Source organism: Ursus arctos, unplaced genomic scaffold (assembly GCF_023065955.2).
Source record: "Ursus arctos isolate Adak ecotype North America unplaced genomic scaffold, UrsArc2.0 scaffold_10, whole genome shotgun sequence".
Taxonomy (NCBI): domain Eukaryota; kingdom Metazoa; phylum Chordata; class Mammalia; order Carnivora; family Ursidae; genus Ursus; species Ursus arctos.
In genome coordinates this window covers 4,164,738-4,188,033 of record NW_026622764.1, presented here as the reverse complement: position 1 = coordinate 4,188,033, position 23,296 = coordinate 4,164,738, and the positions used below count along the sequence as shown (strand labels likewise).

The 23,296-nt window shown below is 37.6% G+C and overlaps 1 protein-coding gene across 1 annotated transcript; it reads left to right on the top strand.

The window, feature by feature from the left end:
- Positions 1–4: 4 nt before the first annotated feature.
- ABHD13 (abhydrolase domain containing 13) lies at positions 5–20,139 on the top strand. The gene is made up of 2 exons (XM_026493588.4): positions 5–268; positions 15,093–20,139. Exon 2 carries the CDS (start codon positions 15,113–15,115, stop codon positions 16,124–16,126), a length of 1,014 nt encoding a protein of 337 aa, XP_026349373.1. The 5' UTR covers positions 5–268; positions 15,093–15,112; the 3' UTR covers positions 16,127–20,139.
- The last annotated feature ends 3,157 nt before the right edge of the window (positions 20,140–23,296 follow it).

Sequence of the window (23,296 nt, the reverse complement as noted above, 5' to 3'; positions counted from 1 at the left end):
CGGGTTCCCACTTAGGGGAGGAAGGCAGAGAGGAGAGCAGGTGATGTGGGAGCCGGCGGGGACATTTGCCGGCGACACCGAGCGTGGGCCGGAAGTGGAGGAGCCGAGAGCGGCGCCGCAAGAGCTCCGGGCTAGACCGTGGCGACGGCGGCGGCCCCTCGGCTGGCGGAGGACGATGAGGAGCGACGGAAGCGGCGCGGTGGGACGCTGCTGCGCGGCGCCGGGTTCCGAGTCCGCGGCCGACTGCGCAGCCTGCGAGCAGGTCTAAGTAAGTGCGGTGCGCGGTCGCCGAGCCGCGGGGTGCGCTCCCGCCGGGGGGACGCGGGGGGCGGCCGGCCTGGCCTCCCCGGGGCTGCGGGATGCGGACGGGGGCCGGGGGAGGCGCCCAGACGGACGCCCAGCCTGGACGCAGGCGCGCGGGTTACCGACGGCCCCGGGGTGCCGTGCGGGGACCGGACCTGGAACCGGTGTCAGAATCCGGGCCGCGGTGTTCCCAGTAACGCGCACAGACCGGTACTGGGAGACCGCCCCTCCCCGCCCCCACCCTCCCAGGCCCCGAGGAAAAGTGAACCAGAAATCCCCAGCTGCTAGGGCGCAGGGACCTGCCACTCACAGGTTTCGACCTGCGGGTTTCACGGCAGGAAGTTTGGGGTGTCTAGGAAACAGCGGGAGCGCACCCCGCACAGTCGAAGCCCATCTTGCTGTGGATTTCTGTCAGCATTTGTTTTCTGCAAAATGCATCACTCGTGTTACTGCCCAAGGTGTCATGACCAAAAAACCAGATCTTTTCTTCAACAGCTGTTTAACATAGGTTTGCTAGGTAGTAGTAACTGAGTAGAAAGGCACAAGACGATATGGGCTTCGAGTTCTGATGTTTGATTTTCATGGATCCCCTCCCAGTTTCTTTTGGCACGGGTTAATACTTCTTTGTGTGCATGCTTAGATTAATTAATGTCTTTTACTAAAAAGTTAAATTTTATTTCAGGAGGTAACAATTTGCTGTTACCAATGTCATATCATCTCATAATTACCCTACCTAAAACACAGACTGCTCAATTCAGTAATTGTGGATAGACTAACTATGTGCCAGACACTGTGTACTGAAAATACAGAATCGAATAGATGAAGTCCCCGTCATCAAGGAACTCCCAGTCTATGTAAGGCAGATGAATTAATTATACTATAGTAGTAAGTGCTGCCATGTAAATGTCTACAAACTACAGAATATGGAATGGTTGCTAGTAAGGAGAGGTCCAGGGAAGGCTTTCTGAAGGAGCTGCTACCTGAGCTGGGTTTTGACAGAAAAATAAGGCATTGCCCTAATTACTTCTGTGTGCAAATACTCAGGTATTCTCTGGTGAGTCGTATCCATTATTTAATGCAAGTCTAGCAGAACTTCTAGTTGTACTTACTTTCACTTACCCTGCTCTGGTGGATCATAAAATACTTTAAATTTTGTCTTAACAGACATAGCTGCATACACACTACCTATTACATTTGATCCCAGCAGTTTTTTCAATTACATGTTTCATCTCCCCTTTATGTATCAGGAAACCTGTATTTGAGAAGCTAAGCGAGTTGGCAAAAGTCACCTAAGTAATAACAGACCGAGCTGGAAAACATGCCACTTTCCACTGCACCACACTGCCTCTATGGGTAGTGGATTTGAGATGATGAGTGTAAGCCAGCTCCTGGCTATCTGTACCTCCGGATCCTGGTGCCCCACATGCCTTCTCAGGCACACCTCTGGCCCCTTGCCCTCTGAGTGACAGGATTTACGAACCAAGTTGTTCTGGGTTAACAACATCACTTAGTGATAGGTTCAGGAAGCTGTCAGGCCCAGTGTTTTCCTTTGATCTCCCCTCTCTCGTTTCTCATCTCAGGGGAGTCTATTTCTCTTTCTCTCTGTTTTTTACTAATTTAGGACTCAGTTATAACTCAGATTCTAAAATCTTTCTAATTCTTGTTTAATGACCTCAGGAATGCCCGAGGCCCATAGATAACCCTTCCTAGATTTAGAACAAAAAAGGTTGTAGTTTTTCTAATTCTTCTAACTAACATTTTTTCCCCTCAAATGATATACTTCATAATGAATTATTGCATTTTATGTTACTGTTTCTTATATGTCTTAACTTCTATAGTAGAACGTTCTAAAGTTGCAAAGGTGTAGTATTTCTAGGACGTGAACTATATGCATTAATGAGTTAGCCTGAAAATCATTATCAGAAAATAATTTTTAAGTTACATCCATCTAGTTTATAGTCAAGTGTCTAGAACAGTACCCCCTTCACAAGTTGGAAACTTCCTAAAGTTCATTATCAGTCTTAATTCTAACATTGCTGTTTGCGTTTTTAGCCTTTGTGGATCTTTTTAAACAATTTTCTTTGTTGCAGATATTTATAATCTCAGAACAAACTGTGATTGGCTTCCACAGTGACAATGATCTGTCATCTTTGTTCTGTCAGAGTTGACTGTATTTGCCAAGTCTTCCATGCTTCAAGTAGAGGGGAAAGCACAAAAATGCTTCTGTATGGCTGCCTGGTCCATATGTCTGAGATACCTGCTCAGGCAGGTTTAAATCCCAGTTCAAAATGCTCTGGGAACGATTCAGTTCCTATCCAACATTTCCATAGGCCGTTGTTGTTCATTTGTCCCAGAGGACTATTAATACACCCTTTTTCATTATTGATGACATGTGGGTACCCATTAGGGAAGTAGATAATTCATTCTGTGGTGTCTCCAGCACACTGATAGCTGCTTGTGTTTCCACGTCAGCTGTGCGTCTGGCATGATTTCTTCACTTCCCCCTACTTAGCAGAAAAAGAGATACGTTGATACAGGAAGGTTGAACCTGAGTTCTGTGTTACTTGAAATGTTATTGGAAACGGAATTCCCTCAGAGTCCTTGATGAGCAGCAGGAGATACTCCTTGTTGTTGCCTTGTGATCTGGCTGTTAGCAGTGACACACGACTTTGCTGTCTACGTTTTCAGCCTTCACTTGAACCTGCACATTGTTCCGTCACTTGGAGGTGTGCTTTTTTTTTTTTTTTAAGATTTTATTTATTTATTCGACAGAGATAGAGACAGCCAACGAGAGAGGGAACACAAGCAGGGGGAGTGGGAGAGTAAGAAGCAGGCTCATAGCGGAAGAGCCTGATGTGGGGCTCGATCCCAGAACGCCGGGATCACGCCCTGAGCCGAAGGCAGACGCTTAACCGCTGTGCCACCCAGGTGCCCCTGGAGGTGTGCTTTTTAACGGACGATCAGCTTTTATTTTTAAAAAGCAACCCCCCAAATTACCAATTTTAGATGGACTTACGGCCTTTAAAATACTACGTTCATGACTGAGGACTTTTTCCATTGTATGTAATTGGTGAAACCTCATTCAGATTGTTTGGGGGAATTTGTCTTTCACGTACAAGTAAACATTTGTCATTTCCAAAGACCTTGTACTGTTGGCAGAATCACTAAATCATTATATACTGTATAATACCACATAAACATTTGCAATTAAAAAATAATTAGAATAATTAGCATTTACTTTTTTGTTGTGAGAATTCCAACCTTTATTAAAATATAATTTTAAGTATGATTGAAAGAGTAACATATTTGTCTGATTTACTCTGCTAGTTATTGATACAATGATAATTAAAATGTATTCATTCCCATAGTTTGAGTTTTAATTCTTGATATATTTAAGTTGTTTTTCTTTTTCTTTATCATTTGTGGATAAAATATAGCTGGATAAAGAACTGATCTGAATAGATTACCACTTTAGAGGGAAGTGATAACATTTTTTGGCAAGGAGGAAGTTGATGTGGTTGTTACTCTAGACTTGAAATTAATCTTTAATGTAGTGTTTGCCATTGTGTACATTACTTTTTATTGGAGAGACTAACCTGAGTTCCATTAACTAAAGCAAAAACAAGACATTTCAGAGTTCATAGAAACTCATGATAGTTCATTGTATATTCCTGGCTTTCCTTTCTCCCCTCCCAGTAATTACACAGTCCTAAAACATGCTATGTTTTATGTGAAGTTTGCTCAGCCAAAGTTATTTTCTACAACTTTTAACTGTGTGTGCTTTAAAAATATGTTACTTTGACAATAGTGGTCTGGAAAGGAGACTGAAAATGTATGATGAATAAAATATTTCACAAATCTCAATTGAAATATAAAATCACTATGTGCACATCGGGGATTTCTAGAGACTCATTTTTAATCTTGGTGCATACTTACCTCTCACTATTTTTTTCAGTTACTTATTAAAGTCATATAACTGGGCCCTCCAACCTTCTGCTGTATTAGTTAGCAAAGACTATTTATAATCTAATGCTTATTTTCCAACTCTACCTTTAATTTTTCTCTGTCAGTAGAATTTGTGAGACTTTAGGGATTATTCAGGTAACAGCTTCCTTCAGCAAATGTGGAAACCAAAACCCAAGGTAAGAAAGTGGTATGTGGGAATACCCATTCAAAATGGGTTGCCACATTTAGATGTGGACTTGGCTAGTGATCTGAGCATGTGTGAAGCAGCATTCACTGAGTACACGCCTCACCCAGAGTGACAGAACTTTTGCCTGGGCAGAAAGTTCTCTCTCCAAAGTTTGTCATCTGTCTTCTGTTTAGGATCCTTGGGAGCCTGAAGAATTTTGTGTTTTTATTAAAGATATTTCTCTTCCAGTATCTAGCAAGCTTTAGCAACCTGTATATATTATAATGCACAAAATATTTAAATTAATGTAGTACATTGTTCTTTGGGGGGGATTTTTCAGGTTTTATTTTATTTTTTATTTTAATTCCAGTAGAGTTGACATACAGTGTTATATTAGTGTCAGGGATTTATTCTGGGGATGCAGAAATGGTTCAGTATTCTCAGTCAACATGATGCAACACATTAACAAAGCGAAGGATAAAAATCATAAGATCATTTTAGTATTCATAAAAACCATTTGAAAAAATTGAACATCTGATTTCATGATAAAAACTCTGAACAGAGTGGGTATGAGGGGATATATTTCAACATAATGAAGGCCATACATAAATATTTTAAAAACCCACAAGTAACATCCTACTCAGTGGTGAAAGACTGAATGCTTTTCACCTAAGGTCAGGAACGAGACCAGAGGTCCACTTGCCCCACTTTCTTCCCCATAGTACTGGAAGTCCCAGCTGTAGGAATCTTCTTCAGTGTGGCTTCTGCTGTCCCTTAGGAGAGCAGTCTTCAGGTCGATTTCTGGGGTGTTGAGGATGATTTGATAGTTATCTAAGTTCTCCCCCATAGTACGTCATTCTTAATTTGAAGGCTACAAGTTTCTGGAGGAAAAAGACAGTAAGGTTATGTAGTGAGGCACTATAGAACAGTGGTTTTCAGACTTTCTGGTCTCAGAACCTCTTTATATTTTAAAGAATTATCAAGGATGCCGACGTGTTTTTGTATATGTGTACTGTAGAGAGAGATATTTACTGTGTTAGAAATTAAAGCTGGGAGTTTATAAAATATATAACATCATTTTAAAGTGGTGGCAAAAAATTCATTACATATTAACATATTTTTATCCAAAACACCTGTTCTGAGGAGTGTGGCATTGTTTTACATTTCTGTAAATATCTCTAATGTCTGCTTAACAGAAGGCAGGTTATCATGGGTCTGTATTCATTCTCAGGAGGCAGGTTGTTTTAGGTGAACTGTGCGAAGCAAATCAGGCTCATACAAACCTGTAGTTGTAAAGGAAGAAGTATTATGGATATTCTTTGATATTATTGCACTACTCAACAGATGGTAGTTTCTTAAGGGTTAGTTACATTATGGAATCTGAAACGTGGATCAAAGAATTTTTGTCTTTGTTACATTAAAATCCATTGGTTTATCTTATAATGAATTTTTTACTCATGCTTGATTACGTGACATCATTCATTGGTCATTTGGAAAATATTTGTTTGCTCTGTTGGGCAGGTTCTTTCAAATGTTGATAATTTAAAAGGTTATCAAAAATTACATTTGCTGGTATCATCACTACCCCGATGCCATCAGGAAAGTCCCTGAAGTCATGGAAAGCTATTAGCAGCTTCACATTCGTTTTCTGTAAAATGTCTGCCAGACACCTAAGTCTGCATAACCATGGTTCGTCAGTTGTCTTTTTAAGTAAAAATGTTGTCACCTAAAAACAGCAGCTAGTTCAGCATACAATCAGAATTTCGGTACATAGCACAGTGCTTTTTGTGTCCTTCCCATTTTGTCACACATTCGTCACACGAAATGTTAAAGATATGTACTCATTGGTTGAGATATAATTAAATTAATACTTTTTAAGGTTTTTTCAGTGACATTCTTAAGTAAAACTGACTTTTCCCCCCTTTTCTGCAGTTCATGAGGATAAAGAGTAGGACTCCTGCTCTTGGTGCCACTGCCTTGATTGTTGCTAAGGTGGCCGCAGTCCTACCCAGCATTGGTTTTATACTATTAATGCAAATAGTGAAAAGGCAAATAGTGTCTTAGTATAATTATAATATGGATCTTAAAGATACCTCAAAAGGGTCTTGGTGACCCCAGGAGTGTGCAGTGCAACCACCTTTTGAAAACCAGTGGCATAGAAAGATCTGAGGCTTAATAGGGACCTTAAAGATCATCTGGTTCAACTGCTCTGATTTCCTCGACTCTGTGATTGCCAAGTATTTACTTAGATTATGCTTGAATACTTCCAGTTTCTGTGAATAATTGTGCTAAATGGATAAAAATAAGTGGCATAGACAGCTATTTGATGGCAAGTAAGAGAAATCCTTAATCATGGAGTTATGCTTTGTCCTGTTTTTAAAAGTTTGCATAAATTTCCACTTGGTTTCTGTAAGTAAGCAAGCAGGATGAAATGTAGGAGATTACTCAAATTATGTCGTAAAGGACACATAGTTATGGTTTTATTTTTCTTTTGCTGTATTTAAGGGCAGTTGTGATCTTTGTTTTCCTTCGTCTCCTCTGTAATTAAATCAATTTATGTTAGATACGCACTGTTCTATATGCGCCTGTTTCCTGAGTAGATCATGAGCTACTTGAGAACGAGCGCTAGGCATTTATGAAATGTGAATAGTCTGCAGTGCCCAAGCACGTAGTAGGGTCTGTACATATTTGTGGCATTGTCTTTAATCTTTAAGTAGTATGGTGGGATGCACTGGAATCTGATGAGGCTGGGAAACCAACGGTGGGACCGCGTCAGTGGCCCGGTCTGGGTTGGAGAACTCCCATGGCGATTTGTGGTTGTGTTCTGGGGACTCGAGTCATTGAGGAGGGGCATGACTTTGGTACTGGTCTCTCCTTCTTTTGAGCATCAGCTGAGACAATATTTATTTAAATATTTTCCCTTAGAAATGGAACCATTTGCAGTTCTCCAAGTGTATATATATGAGGGAGAGCATGAGGTGATTAATGGAATCAGGTGAACGCGCCTGTCACTCACTTGGTTGCCTTATCACTCCGCTCACCCTGTAGCCAACGAGATGGTTCTGACAGCTTCACGGCTTCAAATTGTTTTTATTTTTAGTCTTAAATTGGTGATTGTACACTCATAATGGTCTGGTATTTCAATACCTGAAGCACATGGAGCCCTGAAGGTAAATAAAACAAGTTAATCAGGACCATAAAATTCTCAAGGTGATCACCACCAGATCTGTAAGTTCTGTTCATGATTAAAGTGCTTCTATAGTACATCGAGGTGTTACTAATATTTCAAAACCGTTCTTTTACAAGGAAACCTATCATATCTACTTTGTCTACACATTATGATAAACATTAGTAATGCTTTCAACGGATCTTTTTTTTCTTTTTTTAAAGATTTTTATTTATTTGAGAGAGAGCAGGAGAGAGAGAGAGCACTTGCAGGGGCAGAGGGAGAGAAGCAGACTCCCCGTGGAGCTGGGAACCTGACCTGGGGCTCCGTCTCCTGACCCTGTGATGATAACCTGAGTCAACATCAAGAGTTGGCCGCTCTACTGACTGAGCCACCCAGGCGTCCCTCAAAAGATTATTTCTTGAGAAGTGCTTAGTAATATCAATTTGATGCCTCTGATCACTTCATCTAAATAGAAAGCACAAAATTATTTTTAATGTTGACTTTTTTCATTCAAAGTCAAGACCTGTGCATGTTATAATAATGTGTTTATTTTTGAAACTGTAACACATTAATTAAATTTTAGTTTACATGTTATTATGTATTGAACTCCAGAATTTCACCTGGAATTTCACTTTAAAAAAAAGTATTTGTTTACACATCATGCTTTTTTTTTTTTTTCGTAATTAACATAAAGCATGCAAAATGCAAGGTGAGGAGAAGGATGTGGTTATTTGTAGATAAGTTTGAGGTGTCGGTGAACATCAGGTACTCAAGGAACAGATAAATTGAGATTGTAGATGGAGTAGACATTGAGAATTGGAATAAGTTATACACAAGTGTGATAGTTGGAGCCATGAGAAAGAATGAGAGTTGAGGGAAGGGAGGTAAACGGATAGGACCTTGGAAAATACCTACATTTGGGGGTGTATCAGAGGGAGGAACACTGGGATTTGAGTAAACTGGAAGCTGAGAAAGAGTCAGTGTTTGGTGCTGCTGAAGATTGTGGTGTTACAGTGTGGATTGAAAAAAATCCTTTGGATTTATTAGCAAATGAGGTTTACTTTTTATGAGAGATCGTGATGAGGGCTCATGCATCAGATTCTCAGATATTAAGTAGAGAGTTCCTGGAGTGGTTAAAGGCACAGGTAGATGGATTTTAGAGACATTTGACATGTGAGACCTGGTGTGATAGCATGGCAAGAGGAGAACTGAGAAATGGGAATAAGTTGGATATTTAAGATGTAGGCATAGCATGGAAGATGAGAAGATACTGGTTGACTGAGTTTCTGTTGTCTGTAGGTCTAATGCTCTTTCCCTCTAAACAACCCTTCTAGTTAGTATAAACTTTGGTTTAACTTTGAATATATTAAACTCATCATTTCTGTTGGTTGGTTAGGGTACTAACATGGTATCAGCAAATGCATCTGAGCATACAAAAGAACCTGACAGATAATTCATCTCTTTTGGCAACACATTTCATAAATGTTTTGCTTCATAAAATGTACTCTAAGGTATAACCAATTGCCTTGCTTATTGTCCATGACCAATAGCAATGGTCTCAACAGCACACTCTCAAGACCCGATAGGCCATACCTGGCATTTTCTCCCCCTTGTTGAAAGATATGAGATGGAAAACCCAGCATGTCGGTATCAGGTGTGTTGTTCCCAAATAATAGCTCAGGCTAGTGGAGAGATGACATGTGGGTGGGAGCAGGTCGCACCCTGACTTAGCTGCTTCCTGCTGCATGGCAAATAGTATCTTTTGTAATAGCACGTGGGCATCGCATCCAGGACTCAGCAGAGAACATGTCTGTTACAAGTCATATGCCCCCGGAGAGACAGCCTTCTTTGTACTTCCTACTGGACAGGTGTAGCCCTACTCAGTGTCTGCTCCATCCATATGTAGCTCACCACTAGGGGTCAAGTTTACCACACAAAATGTTGCTTAGAAAAAGCTGGCATCCCACTTTTATGAGGTTTCCAGGGAAACAGTACTAGAAGGTTAACCAGAGGTCATCTTTTTCATGCCTGAGAAAAGGTTTTGTTAACCCTTGACTCACAGTAAGTTATTGACAGAATATATGGAAAACTTGCATACCACTAGCTGCAGGATCTGTGCAGTGGATGTACTAGAGGCAGTCTTCATTTTCATTGCCTTTCATAACATCTGGGTCTATACGAAGTTGTTTTTACATGCCAGCAGATGGCTCCCATAATTGTATTTTGCTGATAGTTTCAACACATTTAGTAAATTAAAAAAATCCATCCCTTTATTAGGTTTGCTTGCTCCAGTTCTTTAAGAGCATAGAAGTGTGACACAGACTAGGGAGCAGAAATTATTAGCAAATTGGATTAGGTAGAAATAGGCAGTCTGTGAGTAGAGGTCGCTTTCTAAACCACCAATACGCAAAAGCATATTGAAGAGAAGACAGCATACACACTTCAGAGTGTTTTTTATTCACCTGTCCTTAAAGTTGATTTCCATTTGATATTCCTCCAAATGGATTGACTTTGATTCTGTGTTACACAGTTTAAAATTACAAGATTATGTTTGTTTATCACAAAGTCACTTAGTTAAGGTGACTTTTCAGGAATGCTTTGTGGAAAACTGCAAATTTAATGCCTCTTATTTCAAAAGTGGACTCAAATATGCCATTTTTCTGATGTCCAGTCCTAAATATATGCCCAGTGCTTAGAATACAGTTATGTTTTCTCTGAAGTCTAGTAATTTAGATATATTACTGGATTGTTCATTTAGAAACTATTTTAGTCTTGAATATATGTGAAGTGGTATACTACCCAGTTAGGGATACAGTAGTGAAAAAGAGAAAGACAGTTCTTGGCCTTATAGATTTAAATGCAGTATTGTATGTTGAAATTAGAAACTCAAGAGGCTATTTTAAAAAGATAATTTTTCAAAGTTTGAATAATTGAAAGTTGTAACTGTCTTTCCCTATATATTTGATATATATGTACATATGAAATATTGTAGTAGTTTTTGTTTGATTTGAAAATTGGTCAACTCTTGATTATCCAGGATATAGGGACCCTTATCAAATTTCTAGATTTCCTTGGCACATTCTGATGTTGACGTTAATTTGAGCAGAACATGGTTAGAAGCATAGTAGTACAGCTAGAAATACTAGTCACAAAAGCAAATAAAGTTAACCTATCTCTATAGCATTTGTAAATGCTTTGTAAATTAGTTTCATTTGGTAATGCTGACGGGCCTTATATGTAGGCATTTAAAGAATTCTCATTCTACTGAAAAGGAAATTCGGACTGGAAATAAGGGATAAACACAAGATTACTCAGGAAATATATAGTAGAGCAGTATTTAGGTTGATGAAATTTTACTGTGTTTTTTTCCTACTAAGTCACCAAATAAATGGTGTTTGAGTTACTCATCTCTCTGATAACTGTCATAAATGATTGGCTTTAACCATGAAAAAGACAGCAAAATTGTTCACTGAAGAAATAATCTTAAATGGTATCTTATTTTCCAAATAGTGTAGTGCTCTAGTATATTTGTATTTTATCCCAAACCCTGCTAATCCTAATCGTTACACAAAAATTTTTTTTTGTTTAGATGTAAAAAGTTAATGCTGGTGTGATTTCACATTTCTCCAGTACACCTTTTGGGTACAAATGAAAATCATTGATATCACATTGATATCACTTATAATTAAAAAAAATAAGAATAAAATTAAGTAAACATTAGATGAAAAGTTTTAAGTGGGCCAGATGTGTTGTTGAGACTTATCCACTGTGTTGAAGGAATATAGAGTAGCCCTGTCTGATCTAAGCTTGTTGATAAATATCTGTCATAGGTTGTAAAGGTTCTGTATTACCCAGAACAATCTACAAAAAATTGATTATTGATCTGGAACAGTTTTCAGTATTGAATTTAATTGGCTTATTAGCCTCTTTCAATCTGGTTTTTAACCAGTTCTTGACACCTACTATTCCGGTGTTGCTTCTGTGATCCCTCACGTGTGTGCTTCTCTCTGGCTTACCGCAGTGCTCATTGTAATAAAACTTACTACAACTGGGTGGCAGTGTTGATTTCAGAGAAATTGCAGAAAAATGTTACATTATTGGTGTGTGTTCTGAGTCATTTGAACAAGAACTCCAATTTGAAAGTCTGTGTTTAGCAAGATAGTAAGACATGTTTGGTGAGCTAATAGTGAAAAATCGTATCTGTTAAGTCATCTAACTCATCTTTATTAGCCAATCTAATTTAACTTCGTTTTATGATTTTTTTCAGTGTTTAATTCATGAATGAAAGTGTCATATTTATTAGCTTATGGAATACAGCAAAATTTTTAAAAATCAATCACTAACATTTATTAAATTTAATAATTTCTTTATGGTAGTTTTGTTAGTAAAAGAGTATTTAATATTTTTTAAAACTTAGCAAATATATAGATGACTGCTACCTAAGAAAACTTACAACACATCTCACCTTTTTTACCTTTTTAAGGCAACATGCATAAACTTTTTTATTTGGTAACCAAAAAAGTTTGACTTGAATCACTTCTGTATTTTCTTTTATCAGTCATAATTTTAAAAAGGTTTTTCTCCAATAAGTCATTTCCTTCATTTATCTCTGGTTCTCAAATGGAAGTGCTGTGTCTGTTGTTTCACACTTATTCCCCAGGTTTTTATGGCCTTATCAGTACAATACATCATAGCAACATGTTTTGACTCAACTGATAAGAAATTGCAATAAGGGCTGTATGAAAGATTGTGTATTATTTCTTGATACTGGCAATCTGAAATTTCTGGAATTTCTTTTTTGATGTGAACAACAAATTATCCAACTTTTTCTCAAAAATAATACAGTATTAGAAACCAGTGGTTAATTTAAATAGATTGTTTAACTGTGAAAACCTCTAGGTAGAGAAGAAAATATTTTATTCTTTAGTTTGTTTAGTTATAATTTATAATGTGAAAAAGAAAATTGACAATAAATTATATCATATTGGCCTTGATTGGTTAGAATATGTTAACCATCTCTTATTAAAATTTGCCTTCAACCTACCTCGCTCAGTAAAGTTGTAGGATACACAATCAATATACAAAAACAATTGTTTTTCTATATAGTAATAATTATCAGAAAGAGCAATTAAGAAAATGGTTTTATTTACATTTCCATAAAAAAATAAATACCTTGGAATAAGTTTAATCGAGGAGGTGGAAGACCTGTACACTGAAAACTCTAAGACATTAATGAAAGAAATTGAAGAAGACAGAAATAAATGGAAAGATATTCCTTGTTCTTGGGTTAGAAGAATTGTTATAATGTCAACATTACCCAGAACAATATACAGATACAGTGCAATCACTATCAAAATTCCAATGGCGTTTTTTACATAAAGAGAACAATAATCCTGCAATTTGTATGGAACCACAAAAGAGCTCAAATAGCCAAAGCAGTCTTGAGAAAGAAGAAGCTGGAGGCATCACACTCCCTGATTCAAACTAAATTACAAAGCTCTATCAAAACAATATACTGGCATAAAAACAGACACATAGATCAGTAGAACAGAGTAGATTGTCCAGAAATAAACCTACACACAAATGATCAGTTTATTTATAGCAGAGGAGCCAAGAATATGCAGTGGGGGAGAGGTCAGTTTCTTCAACAAATGGCGCTGGGAAAACTGGATATCCACATGCAGAAGAATGAAACTGGACCACTGTCTTACACCATAAACAAAAATTAACTCAAAATAGATTAAAGACTTTAAAACCTGAAACCATAAAACTCTTAGAGGAAAACTTGGCACTAAGCCCCTGAAATCTGTCTTGGCAATGATTTTTGTATCTGTGACACCAAAAGCAGGGGCAACAAAAGCACGAAATAATTAAATGGGACTACATCAAACTTAAAAGCTTTTGTGCACAGCAAAGAAAACCATCAACAAAATGAAAAGACAGCCTACTGAATGGGAGAATGTATTTGCAAATGATATATCTGATAAGGGGTTAGTCTCCACAGTATATAAAGAACTCACACGACTCAGTAGCAACAAAACAAACAATATGATTATGAAATGGACAGAAGATCTGAACAGACATTTTTTCCAAAGAAGACATACAGATGGCTAGTAGGTACATGAAAAGATGTTCAGCATCACTAATTGTCAGGGAAATGCAAATTACAAACCACAGGGAGATATCCCCTCATACTTGTCAGAATGGCTATTATCAAGAAGACAAGAAATAACTGTTGGCAATGATGTGGAGAAAAGGAAACCCTCATGCACTGTTGGTGAGAATGTTAATGGTGCCAGCCACTATGAAAAATAGTATGGAGGTTCTTCAGAAAATCAAAAATATAACTACCATATGATCTAGCAATTCTGCTTTTGGCTGTATATCAAAAGAACATGAAACCATCGGCTCAAAAAGATATGTGCATGTTCATTGCAACATTATTTACAACAGCCAAGATATGGAAACAACCTAAGTGCCCATTGATGGATGAAAGGATAAAGAAAATGTGATACCTACAATGAAATATTAGCAAGCTATAAAAAAGAATGAAATCTTGCCATTGCAACAAAATGGATGGACCTGAGAGCATTATGCTAATGGAGATAAGTCAGAGAAAGACCAAAAAAAAGAAAAAAAAATCTAAAAAAACCCCCCAAAAACCCAAAACAAAAAAAACAAACCCAAACCCCAAGTTTATAGATACAGAGAACAGATTATTGGTTGCCAGAGTCAGGGATGGATGAAGTGGGTGAATGTACAAACTTCCAGTTGTAAAATAAATGGCCATGGGGATATGATGTACTGTTTGGCAACTATCATTAATACTGTATTGCATATTTGGAAGTTTTAAGAAAGTGGATCTTAGAAGTTCTCATCACAGGAAAAGAAAATTTTTTGCAACTGTGCATGGTGACAGATGTTAACTAGACTTACTGTGGTGATCATTTCCCAATATATATAAATCTCCTTATGTTGTACACCTGAAAATAATATAATGTTACATGTCAAGCCTCAATACACAAATTTTTTTTTTTCTCAGCCTGCCTAGCTCACTGGTGGGCACACAAGGAGCTTTGGGGTCATGCTCATTGGCCTCGGGCCTCTTCTACCTGAGGAGCTGGGGCCACAGCGCTTTACTTATGCCCCTGAACCTCCATTCCCTCATATGAAAATTTGGGAATGTGGCATCAACTGATTTTTCTGTCAAGTCAAGGAGAACGCATTAATGAAAGTACCCGGCAGTAATTAAGTACTTTTTTAAAAAATGAGTGTAATTTGATGAATATTTGTGTTTCATAAATACAGCAGTGGAAGGAGAAAGGAGACTGCTGAGAACAGAAGGAGCAAGGGGAATTAGAGCAACAGTGGATGGACTGATGTAGCCTTCCAAGGATTCTCCTAGTACCATAATTTATTATATCATGGCTCTAACTTTTAAAATAACATATGTCTAAATACTGATTCTCTCTCTCTCTTTCTCTTTAGGATACTTAAGGAGAGCGACCATGGAAAAGTCCTGGATGCTGTGGAACTTTGTTGAAAGATGGCTAATAGCCTTGGCTTCATGGTCTTGGGCTCTTTGTCGTATTTCTCTTTTACCTTTAATAGTGACTTTTCATCTGTATGGAGGCATTATCTTACTTTTGTTAATATTCGTATCAATAGCAGGTATTCTATATAAATTCCAGGATGTATTGCTTTATTTTCCAGAACAGCCATCTTCTTCACGCCTTTACGTCCCCATGCCCACTGGTATTCCACATGAAAACATTTTCATCAGAACCAAAGATGGAGTGCGTCTAAATCTTATTTTGATAAGATACACTGGAGACAATTCACCCTATTCCCCAACTATAATTTATTTTCACGGGAATGCAGGCAACATAGGTCACAGGTTACCAAATGCGTTGCTTATGTTGGTTAACCTTAAAGTTAATCTTTTGCTTGTTGATTATCGAGGATATGGGAAAAGCGAAGGAGAAGCCAGCGAAGAAGGGCTCTACTTAGACTCTGAAGCTGTGCTAGACTATGTGATGACTAGACCTGACCTTGACAAGACAAAAATTTTCCTTTTTGGCCGTTCCTTGGGAGGAGCAGTGGCTATTCATTTGGCCTCTGAAAATTCACACAGGATTTCAGCCATCATGGTGGAGAACACATTTCTAAGCATACCGCATATGGCCAGCACTTTATTTTCCTTCTTTCCGATGCGTTACCTTCCTTTATGGTGCTACAAAAACAAATTCTTGTCCTACAGAAAAATCTCTCAGTGCAGAATGCCTTCTCTTTTCATCTCTGGACTCTCTGACCAGTTAATCCCGCCAGTGATGATGAAGCAACTCTATGAACTCTCCCCATCTCGGACTAAGAGATTAGCCATTTTTCCGGACGGAACTCATAATGACACGTGGCAGTGCCAGGGCTACTTTCCCGCCCTCGAACAGTTCATCAGAGAAGTCCTCAAAAGTCATTCTCCAGAAGAAATGGCAAAAACTTCCTCTAATGTAACAATCATATAATGTTGTTCCTTTTGATTCATGCACTGTATTTTAATTTGTGCAGAATGATAAAGAATGTTCCTTTCTAGAAGTGTGTTATGTCTGTACTTGTCTGAAGAGTGACATTAAACTTTGAAAGGACTTCAGTGCTCCTTTGAGATGATCCAAATAGTTTTTTACATTTGAAGAACTAGAATTCTTGGGATTCTTTCATACATTTTCATCCAACCTTTCAATGTGGTTATGGATCCATACCTTTAGTTTAATATGCCAGTGTAATAGCATATTGTATTCAAAAGTTTCTTGTTGCCTAAGTGGTGTGCGCTGTGTGACACTTGGATTAATGGCGGGGTGTGGAAGGAGATTTGTGAACGAGAAACCTTTGAGTATCTGCCTTTAGTAAATACCGGGACAATCATGGTAAGCAAACATAGTCTGTAACTGCATTCTTCCCCTTAACAGTTAAAATGAAATGCATGATGGTATTTTATTCCTTGAATTATGCAATGCAATGTTTTTAATGTAAATACTACTGGTCATATACCGATGTATATGGTAACCTGGGTCATATCTATTTTTATGTAAACTCTATTTTGTTTTTGGCAAGAAGTGAAATTGAGGCCTGTGTGCAGGTTGCCATTGACTTTTGCTCTGGTGAATGCTGAGATCCAGCTTTTTCTTACGAATAAATGGGACCCCATTTTCCAATATAAATGTACCGTGTTTTGTTAGGTACAGTCTGGATCATGGCATGTAAAAATAGAAATTTAGAATTTTACTGCAGCTTTGATGTGCATATTTGAACTTTTTAACATTTGTAATTTTGGTGGCAAAGAGAATTTTAGCTTCTGTCAGTTTTGTACGTCTACAGCTGAACCACTAATAGCAGTCATAATGACAATTAGAACTTGTTTAAGAATTAAATTAGCAAGTCTTATCATTACATGATTGTACATGCTATTTTACAGAAATTCCCACATTTGATTTTTAAGTCCAGTATCTAGATATATCTAGCCCACTAAAGTCAAGATATCATTTATTGGACTTTCTGAAAATAAAAGTTACAAAAACAAAAGCAAAAAAGCCGTTCTTTGATTTAATGTTTCAGTTGTTATAGCATTCAAAGACAGTTGCAGGAAGTCTTATTTATTTTTCTCCTACATGTAGGAATGTAGGAGTGAAGGAACTCTAGAGCCTTTTCTTACAGAATCTATTACCACATTTAACAATTAAGTGGCTATAAGTGAGAAGTAGCATTTAAACATGTAGAAGAGTAAGAAAAATCTTACTTAAAAAAAAAAGAGCCCCTTAAAACTTGCAGGATTTACCTTAAAAAATATAAGCTATGAGGTATAATTGTGCTAAGTTGTTTCAAGTTGTCCTCAAAAATTAGGGGTAATCGAGCTCTGTATATTACATTATGTCAGCTTTAATGTACCATATTTTGAATATTTTAGCTGTATTTATTGGCTTTGTCCAAGCAGCTAGGGCAGAGAAATAATGGGTCAGTGTTCTTGACCTTAATTTTAAAATCTTTCCGTGGAGATAGGGTTAGAAATACTTTTGCCAAATAACATTCGTATTCACTTTATGTCAGTATTTAGAAAAAAATACATTCTAGCAAGTATGATTTCTAAAGGACACTGTTTTTCTATAAATTATTGTTAGAAAGTCATGCTTTTAAAAAAAAAGTTGGTGATGCATATCGTGGAAGGTGTATTTTTATGTATAAATTCACCACGATTAAAGGATACTTTTCATCTTGTCAATCATTGCTATGTAGAATGACTATCCTAAGTAGTAATGTATTAAAAAGAAAAGAGTTAATACAACAAATGTAGTGTCCTTAGACATGAGCTTACTTGGCACACCTTAGACTTGTATCATTCTTTAAAGTTTACAGAGTGTCTTTGTGTGTTCTCATGTGATTATTTAGTCTACTGCTTGTGGAGGGATTTATCAACTTTAGTTGTAAATATTATGCCGATGAAGGATAAAAGCTTTTCTTCATCGGTGTTTTGTTCTTATGATGCCTTTTTTTTTTTTAAGGGTTTATAAAGTTTTGTTTTTGTTTTCCCTAAAACTAAGATTTCAAAAGTTGTAGAGTACTTGTGTCCATCCCCACCTCCATTCCCTTCGGATTAAGGGGCGTTTCTTCCTGTCGCAGAGGGAAGAGGCTGTGTTTAGGGTTGTAGTACATCTTTCTTTCCTGGCTTCTCTATTTGACTCTTCCTTAGATGGGAAGAGGGTAGAAAACAAACTCTTGTTAACAGCAGTCCGTGAAGCCTATAGCATCATTTTTTCAAAATATGTCTAATTTTGTGGCCAAAACAATTGGTCTTAATAAAGCATGAATTCTTCATGGGTCATTCCTTTGGACCCCTGTCTTAGTGGGGATAGAAGTGTTTTTGCCTTGTGTATTAATTTCTGGCTCGTTTTGTAAGAGCAGCTGTAAGAGATTATGAATGAATTTTAAGTTGTTAATAACGCTACTGTAAATTTGGAAATCCTAGGATGATTTTAAATATGGCAAGATACATTTTATTTAGATCAAAATCCATTATTTTAAAAGGGATTATTGGGGGGAGGGATTGGCAAAAAGAATATGAAAAAGGATATTGCAAAATATGGGGAGAAATAATTTGTGACAGATGAAAGATAAAAGATACTAAATGAATAGAAATAGCTGGAAAGGGAGTGTGACCTGGTTCTTGAATGTAGATCCAGAAAATAACTGAAGAGATTGGCACAAAAAGGATACCTAATAGTGCAAAACAATACATTTGTATGCAAGGTGCCTCTAACCAAGACAGTGACCAGAGCACCTGACATTGCAAATACTTTGACTGTAAAATGGATATTTTTGCTGAAATGGTATTTTCAGTTTTGTTAGTGGGCAGCTTAGCTTATTTTTTCATGATGAGCTGTAGACACTTGGTAATTACCCAAGTTCCAGCTTTGGTAATATGCCAGTTACATTCTCTTATTGAGAATTCATACCACTGGATGCTTTTGTATTCATTTCTTATTTTTGCAAGATTTGGTTTGAGGTGGGGATAGGTTTGTATGGTCAAATTACAGAATGAAGGCCATGTTCAATTTTATATAAATTTTCTTGCAGTCTCAGTTTAAGGGCATTTTTTATTATTGAGTCCTTTTCTTCCTTAAGGTTGGGAAAAAGTAAGGTGAACTTTTAAATAGGATGTCATAGAAGTCACTTTTAAAATTAGGTCATGGTTGAGATATACTGAACTCTTGCACTGACCTCCCCCCCCCCTTTTCCCTATTATGTTTGACAACAATAATGAAAAGGAAAAAAAAACTGTGAGAAATATTCATTATAATGCTTTCGGATTATCCACTTAAATTTATGTGTTTTCATATCACTCAGGTAAAGTTGGAAACGACAGAGCACAGACATCTATTTTTTAAATCAGTAGGGTAGAAAATGAAAAGCACTTCTGTTTACTTATATTACCACATATGCACATCATCTTAGCTAATCAGAAATAATATATTCATTTGTATAGCAAAATAAATGCATTCATCCTAATTATAATCAACACGTTTTTGCCAAATGGCACAAATATACCTCCATTTATATTTTGTATCTAAAAATGTAGTTTAAAAATAGGACTACGTATAAGAGACACTTTTTCCAAAAAGTGCCATATACACAGTGTAACAGGGATGAGTGTGTGGTGTTCAACATAATTTATGACTGTTCCCGTCAGTACAGTGAATACTGAAAAGTCAAGTTGTTTTCAGCATATTCAGGTACATTCAGGATAAAATAAGTTAACCCAATTTCATGATGTAAGTCATATTTTTGTTATTCGCCATCTTTTATTTGAAGCAGTAATACAGTTTTATAACTCAAATTTGAATGTTACAGTACATGATGTGCTAGCCATGGCAAGCAAACATTGACATTGTTTTTTTAACAATAAATTTCTTTTAGAATATACTTTCTATTTTTCTGTACTGACATATGCAATAAATTGATAACATTAAAAGTTTGATTAATGTCTTAAGATAGTTTGTATTCAGTCTTTTTTTCCCCCAGTTTTCTATTAACCTAAATTATATGATAGGACATTAAGGTTTCCTTAATGGTTAAATAAAATTTCTGAATTCATACGGAAATTAATGAATTTTTATTGCTGTAATGGTATGGATGATAAGTAGAAGTTAGATTTATATTCTCTACCTTCATATTATCCTCCCGCAGACATTTAATTTAGGCTAATAGTAAATACTTTCTTTTTTCTAAAGGTTTTATTTTTTTAAAGATTTTATTTATTTGACAGAGAGAGACAGCACAAGCAGGGAGAGGGGCAGAGGGAGAAGCAGGCTACCCACCAAGCAAGGAGTCCAATGTGGGGCTCGATCCCAGAACCCTGGGATCATGACGTGAGCCGAAGGCAGACACTTAACTGGCTGAGCCTCCCAGTCCCCTATAAATGTTTTCTATATATGAACCGCTGTTGAATTAATAGGCCCCGAAGTATTTGATTACTTAAATGAATCTAGGAATGAATACATTTGAATTGTTCATAGTCCTGTTGCCTTCAGATTTCATAAAGTGCCTTCTCATAAAATTCTGGTCTTTTTTCCCCTCCCAGTACTATGGAGTTGATGGTTTAGGATGATTTTAAATGGCCTGATATTCATTCAGTCTTTGAGAGTCTGTAGCTTGCTCTCCCTGATAAGAAACTCACATGCTTCAATAGTGTCAGAGCCAATCGGATGATAGGAAATGCATGACAAACCATTTTAAATGGCCCCCTGCAAGTGGAGATGAAGAGTTCACTTGTTGGAGACCACCATTCCATTGGTAGATGTGGTGGGAGATGAGATCTCCCATGTACTTTCCTCAAGGACTGCCAACCTGAATTCCAAGAGAAAGTAGTTTTTTTAAAATACTAGTTCTTATTTTCAAAAAGGATTTTTTCACATTCCTATTTCACTCTCCAACGCTTGCTTTACATTCTGTTACGTGGTAAAGTCATGGGCAGTTGAATCTGGTTAGAGAATGTAACAGTTGCCTTATTAAGGAAAAGGGAGGGAAAGACATTTTCCGAATACCTCTAAGTGTAAGACCTGAGTATAGAGTGTGTTAATGATCGTTGAACTTCCACAACAAACCTTTGAGTAATCTGCTCGAGAGTAATTTACTCATTAGGAACACTTCCAAAAAATTGGTTATAGATTAAAAATTAGGAACGTTACACAATAAACCACATTGTCCCAAAGCATTTAAATGTGTTTTTCTGTGGGAGATCTAGAAGTTAACCTTACAAGACTTCTCATTCTCTTTTTTCAGCCCTTGATAGACAAGCAAAGCTCAAAAAATTTGGGTGTCTATCTTCCTCATGTTGTGCAACGGATACTTTTGAAATAGATCTTACTGTTTATTTCCCCAGCCTTACCATACAGGTCCCTGAAATTATTTTATAATAGCTAGCACTTTTACTGAGTGATTGTGACATACCAAGTATCGTTCTGACCCCTTTTTGACATTTATTCTTGATCCCTAAATAGTCAGTGAACTGGTTTCTAACTTCGCTGATCTCACTCCTTGATCTTTGTCCTGTTCTAACTTGCCAAAACAACTCCACACCTTTCCCTACCAAAGGGCACTTCAGTGACTGCATTTCTCAGTAGAACAAAGTCAGACTTCTTGGTCTCTAGGGTCCATCACAAGGTAAACTTAACCATATTCTTCTAAAAGGTGGCTACTCCTCTTTCATGAATCAATCCCATTTCTCTTCTATGCATTTCCTTATGCCCCGTGCTTTAACCTCTAGATTGAATGTCCTTTCTCCTTGCCGGGCTCCCACACCTGTAACCAAAATGCATGGTAGCTCTAGAAATCGTTTCTCCCCTTCCCGAAGATCTGTGGCACTCAGGACCTTTTGTAGTTTGGTACTTGATTATGTTCAATTCAGTTCTTTATTACACACTGTCTTACTTCCCTTTTATATGTCTTGGCTTCGCAATAAACCAAAATGTGGCAAGCTGCCATTTGTTTCTTTCTGTCTGACATAGAATCTAGCACAGTGCTAAGCACCTGGTAGTGCTAAGTGTGTTCTCTGTGTGGCATGTGCTCACTGAAGTTGGTCCACACTTTTCTTTCTCTAAGAACGAAGAAGATGCACAAAGGCAATTAATGTAATATTTTATATTTCTTAAAGGTGTAGATCTAGAATAGCAACAGAACCTGTAAATGAGGGTAAACACGCACACACACACACACACACACACACACACACACACACACACTCCCCTAGCCAGTGATTAAAGTAGAAACATCAGAAGTTGCCTGTGTGTGATTGCAGGGGTGGGTGGGGGGAAGCAGTAATTATGCAGGACATATGCCACTTGCAGGATCTTAAGCTGAGCAGAGGAAAGAGACAAAGGTGAAAACACACTTAAAAAGGGGCAACACGGAGGGAGGGTATGGAACAGAGATCAGTGTGATCGCTAAGCCTGGCAGAAACTAGGAGAACTGGTTTAGGATGAGAAAGAAGGACCACAGTTAGCAGACACACTAGTGGAAGGCCGAAGGACCCCCTTGTCATGGGATTTCTCCTCTGGGTGGTAGTGATTATGACCCAGTTTTGTTATCTTCCATTATATTTTTAACCATGTACCTGTAATTCCCTTTTAAAAATTTATCATGATCCCTATTACCATTTTTTTAAACCAGTAAGATATGCACTTAATGTGGCCTATTGATATTTTTTGTGGCCTTTATTACCAGGACACATTCTTTGATGTTAAATGAGTTCCAAGGCTCCTTTATAGCGATCATGCAGGTCTCTAAACACAGGACAGACTGGGTTAGGGGAGAGACCATATTTAACTTTATCCCTTTAAGGATTTTTTTTTTTTTTAAGAGAGCAGTAGGGGAGGGCCAGAGGGAGAGGGAGAGAGGGAATCTTAAGCAGGCTCCGTGCCCTGCGCAGAGCCTGACCCAGGGCTCGAGCTCACAACCCTGAGATCATGACCTGAGCTGAAATTAGGAGTTGACCACTTAACTGACTGAGCCACTGAGGTGCCCCATTAACTTTAAAAGCCATATCTCCTGATGCAGTCACACTGGGGTTTAGGGCTTCAACATAGGAATTTCTAGAGGACACAATTCAGTCCATAACGCTATATGAACAGAAGAAAACATTTGACAAT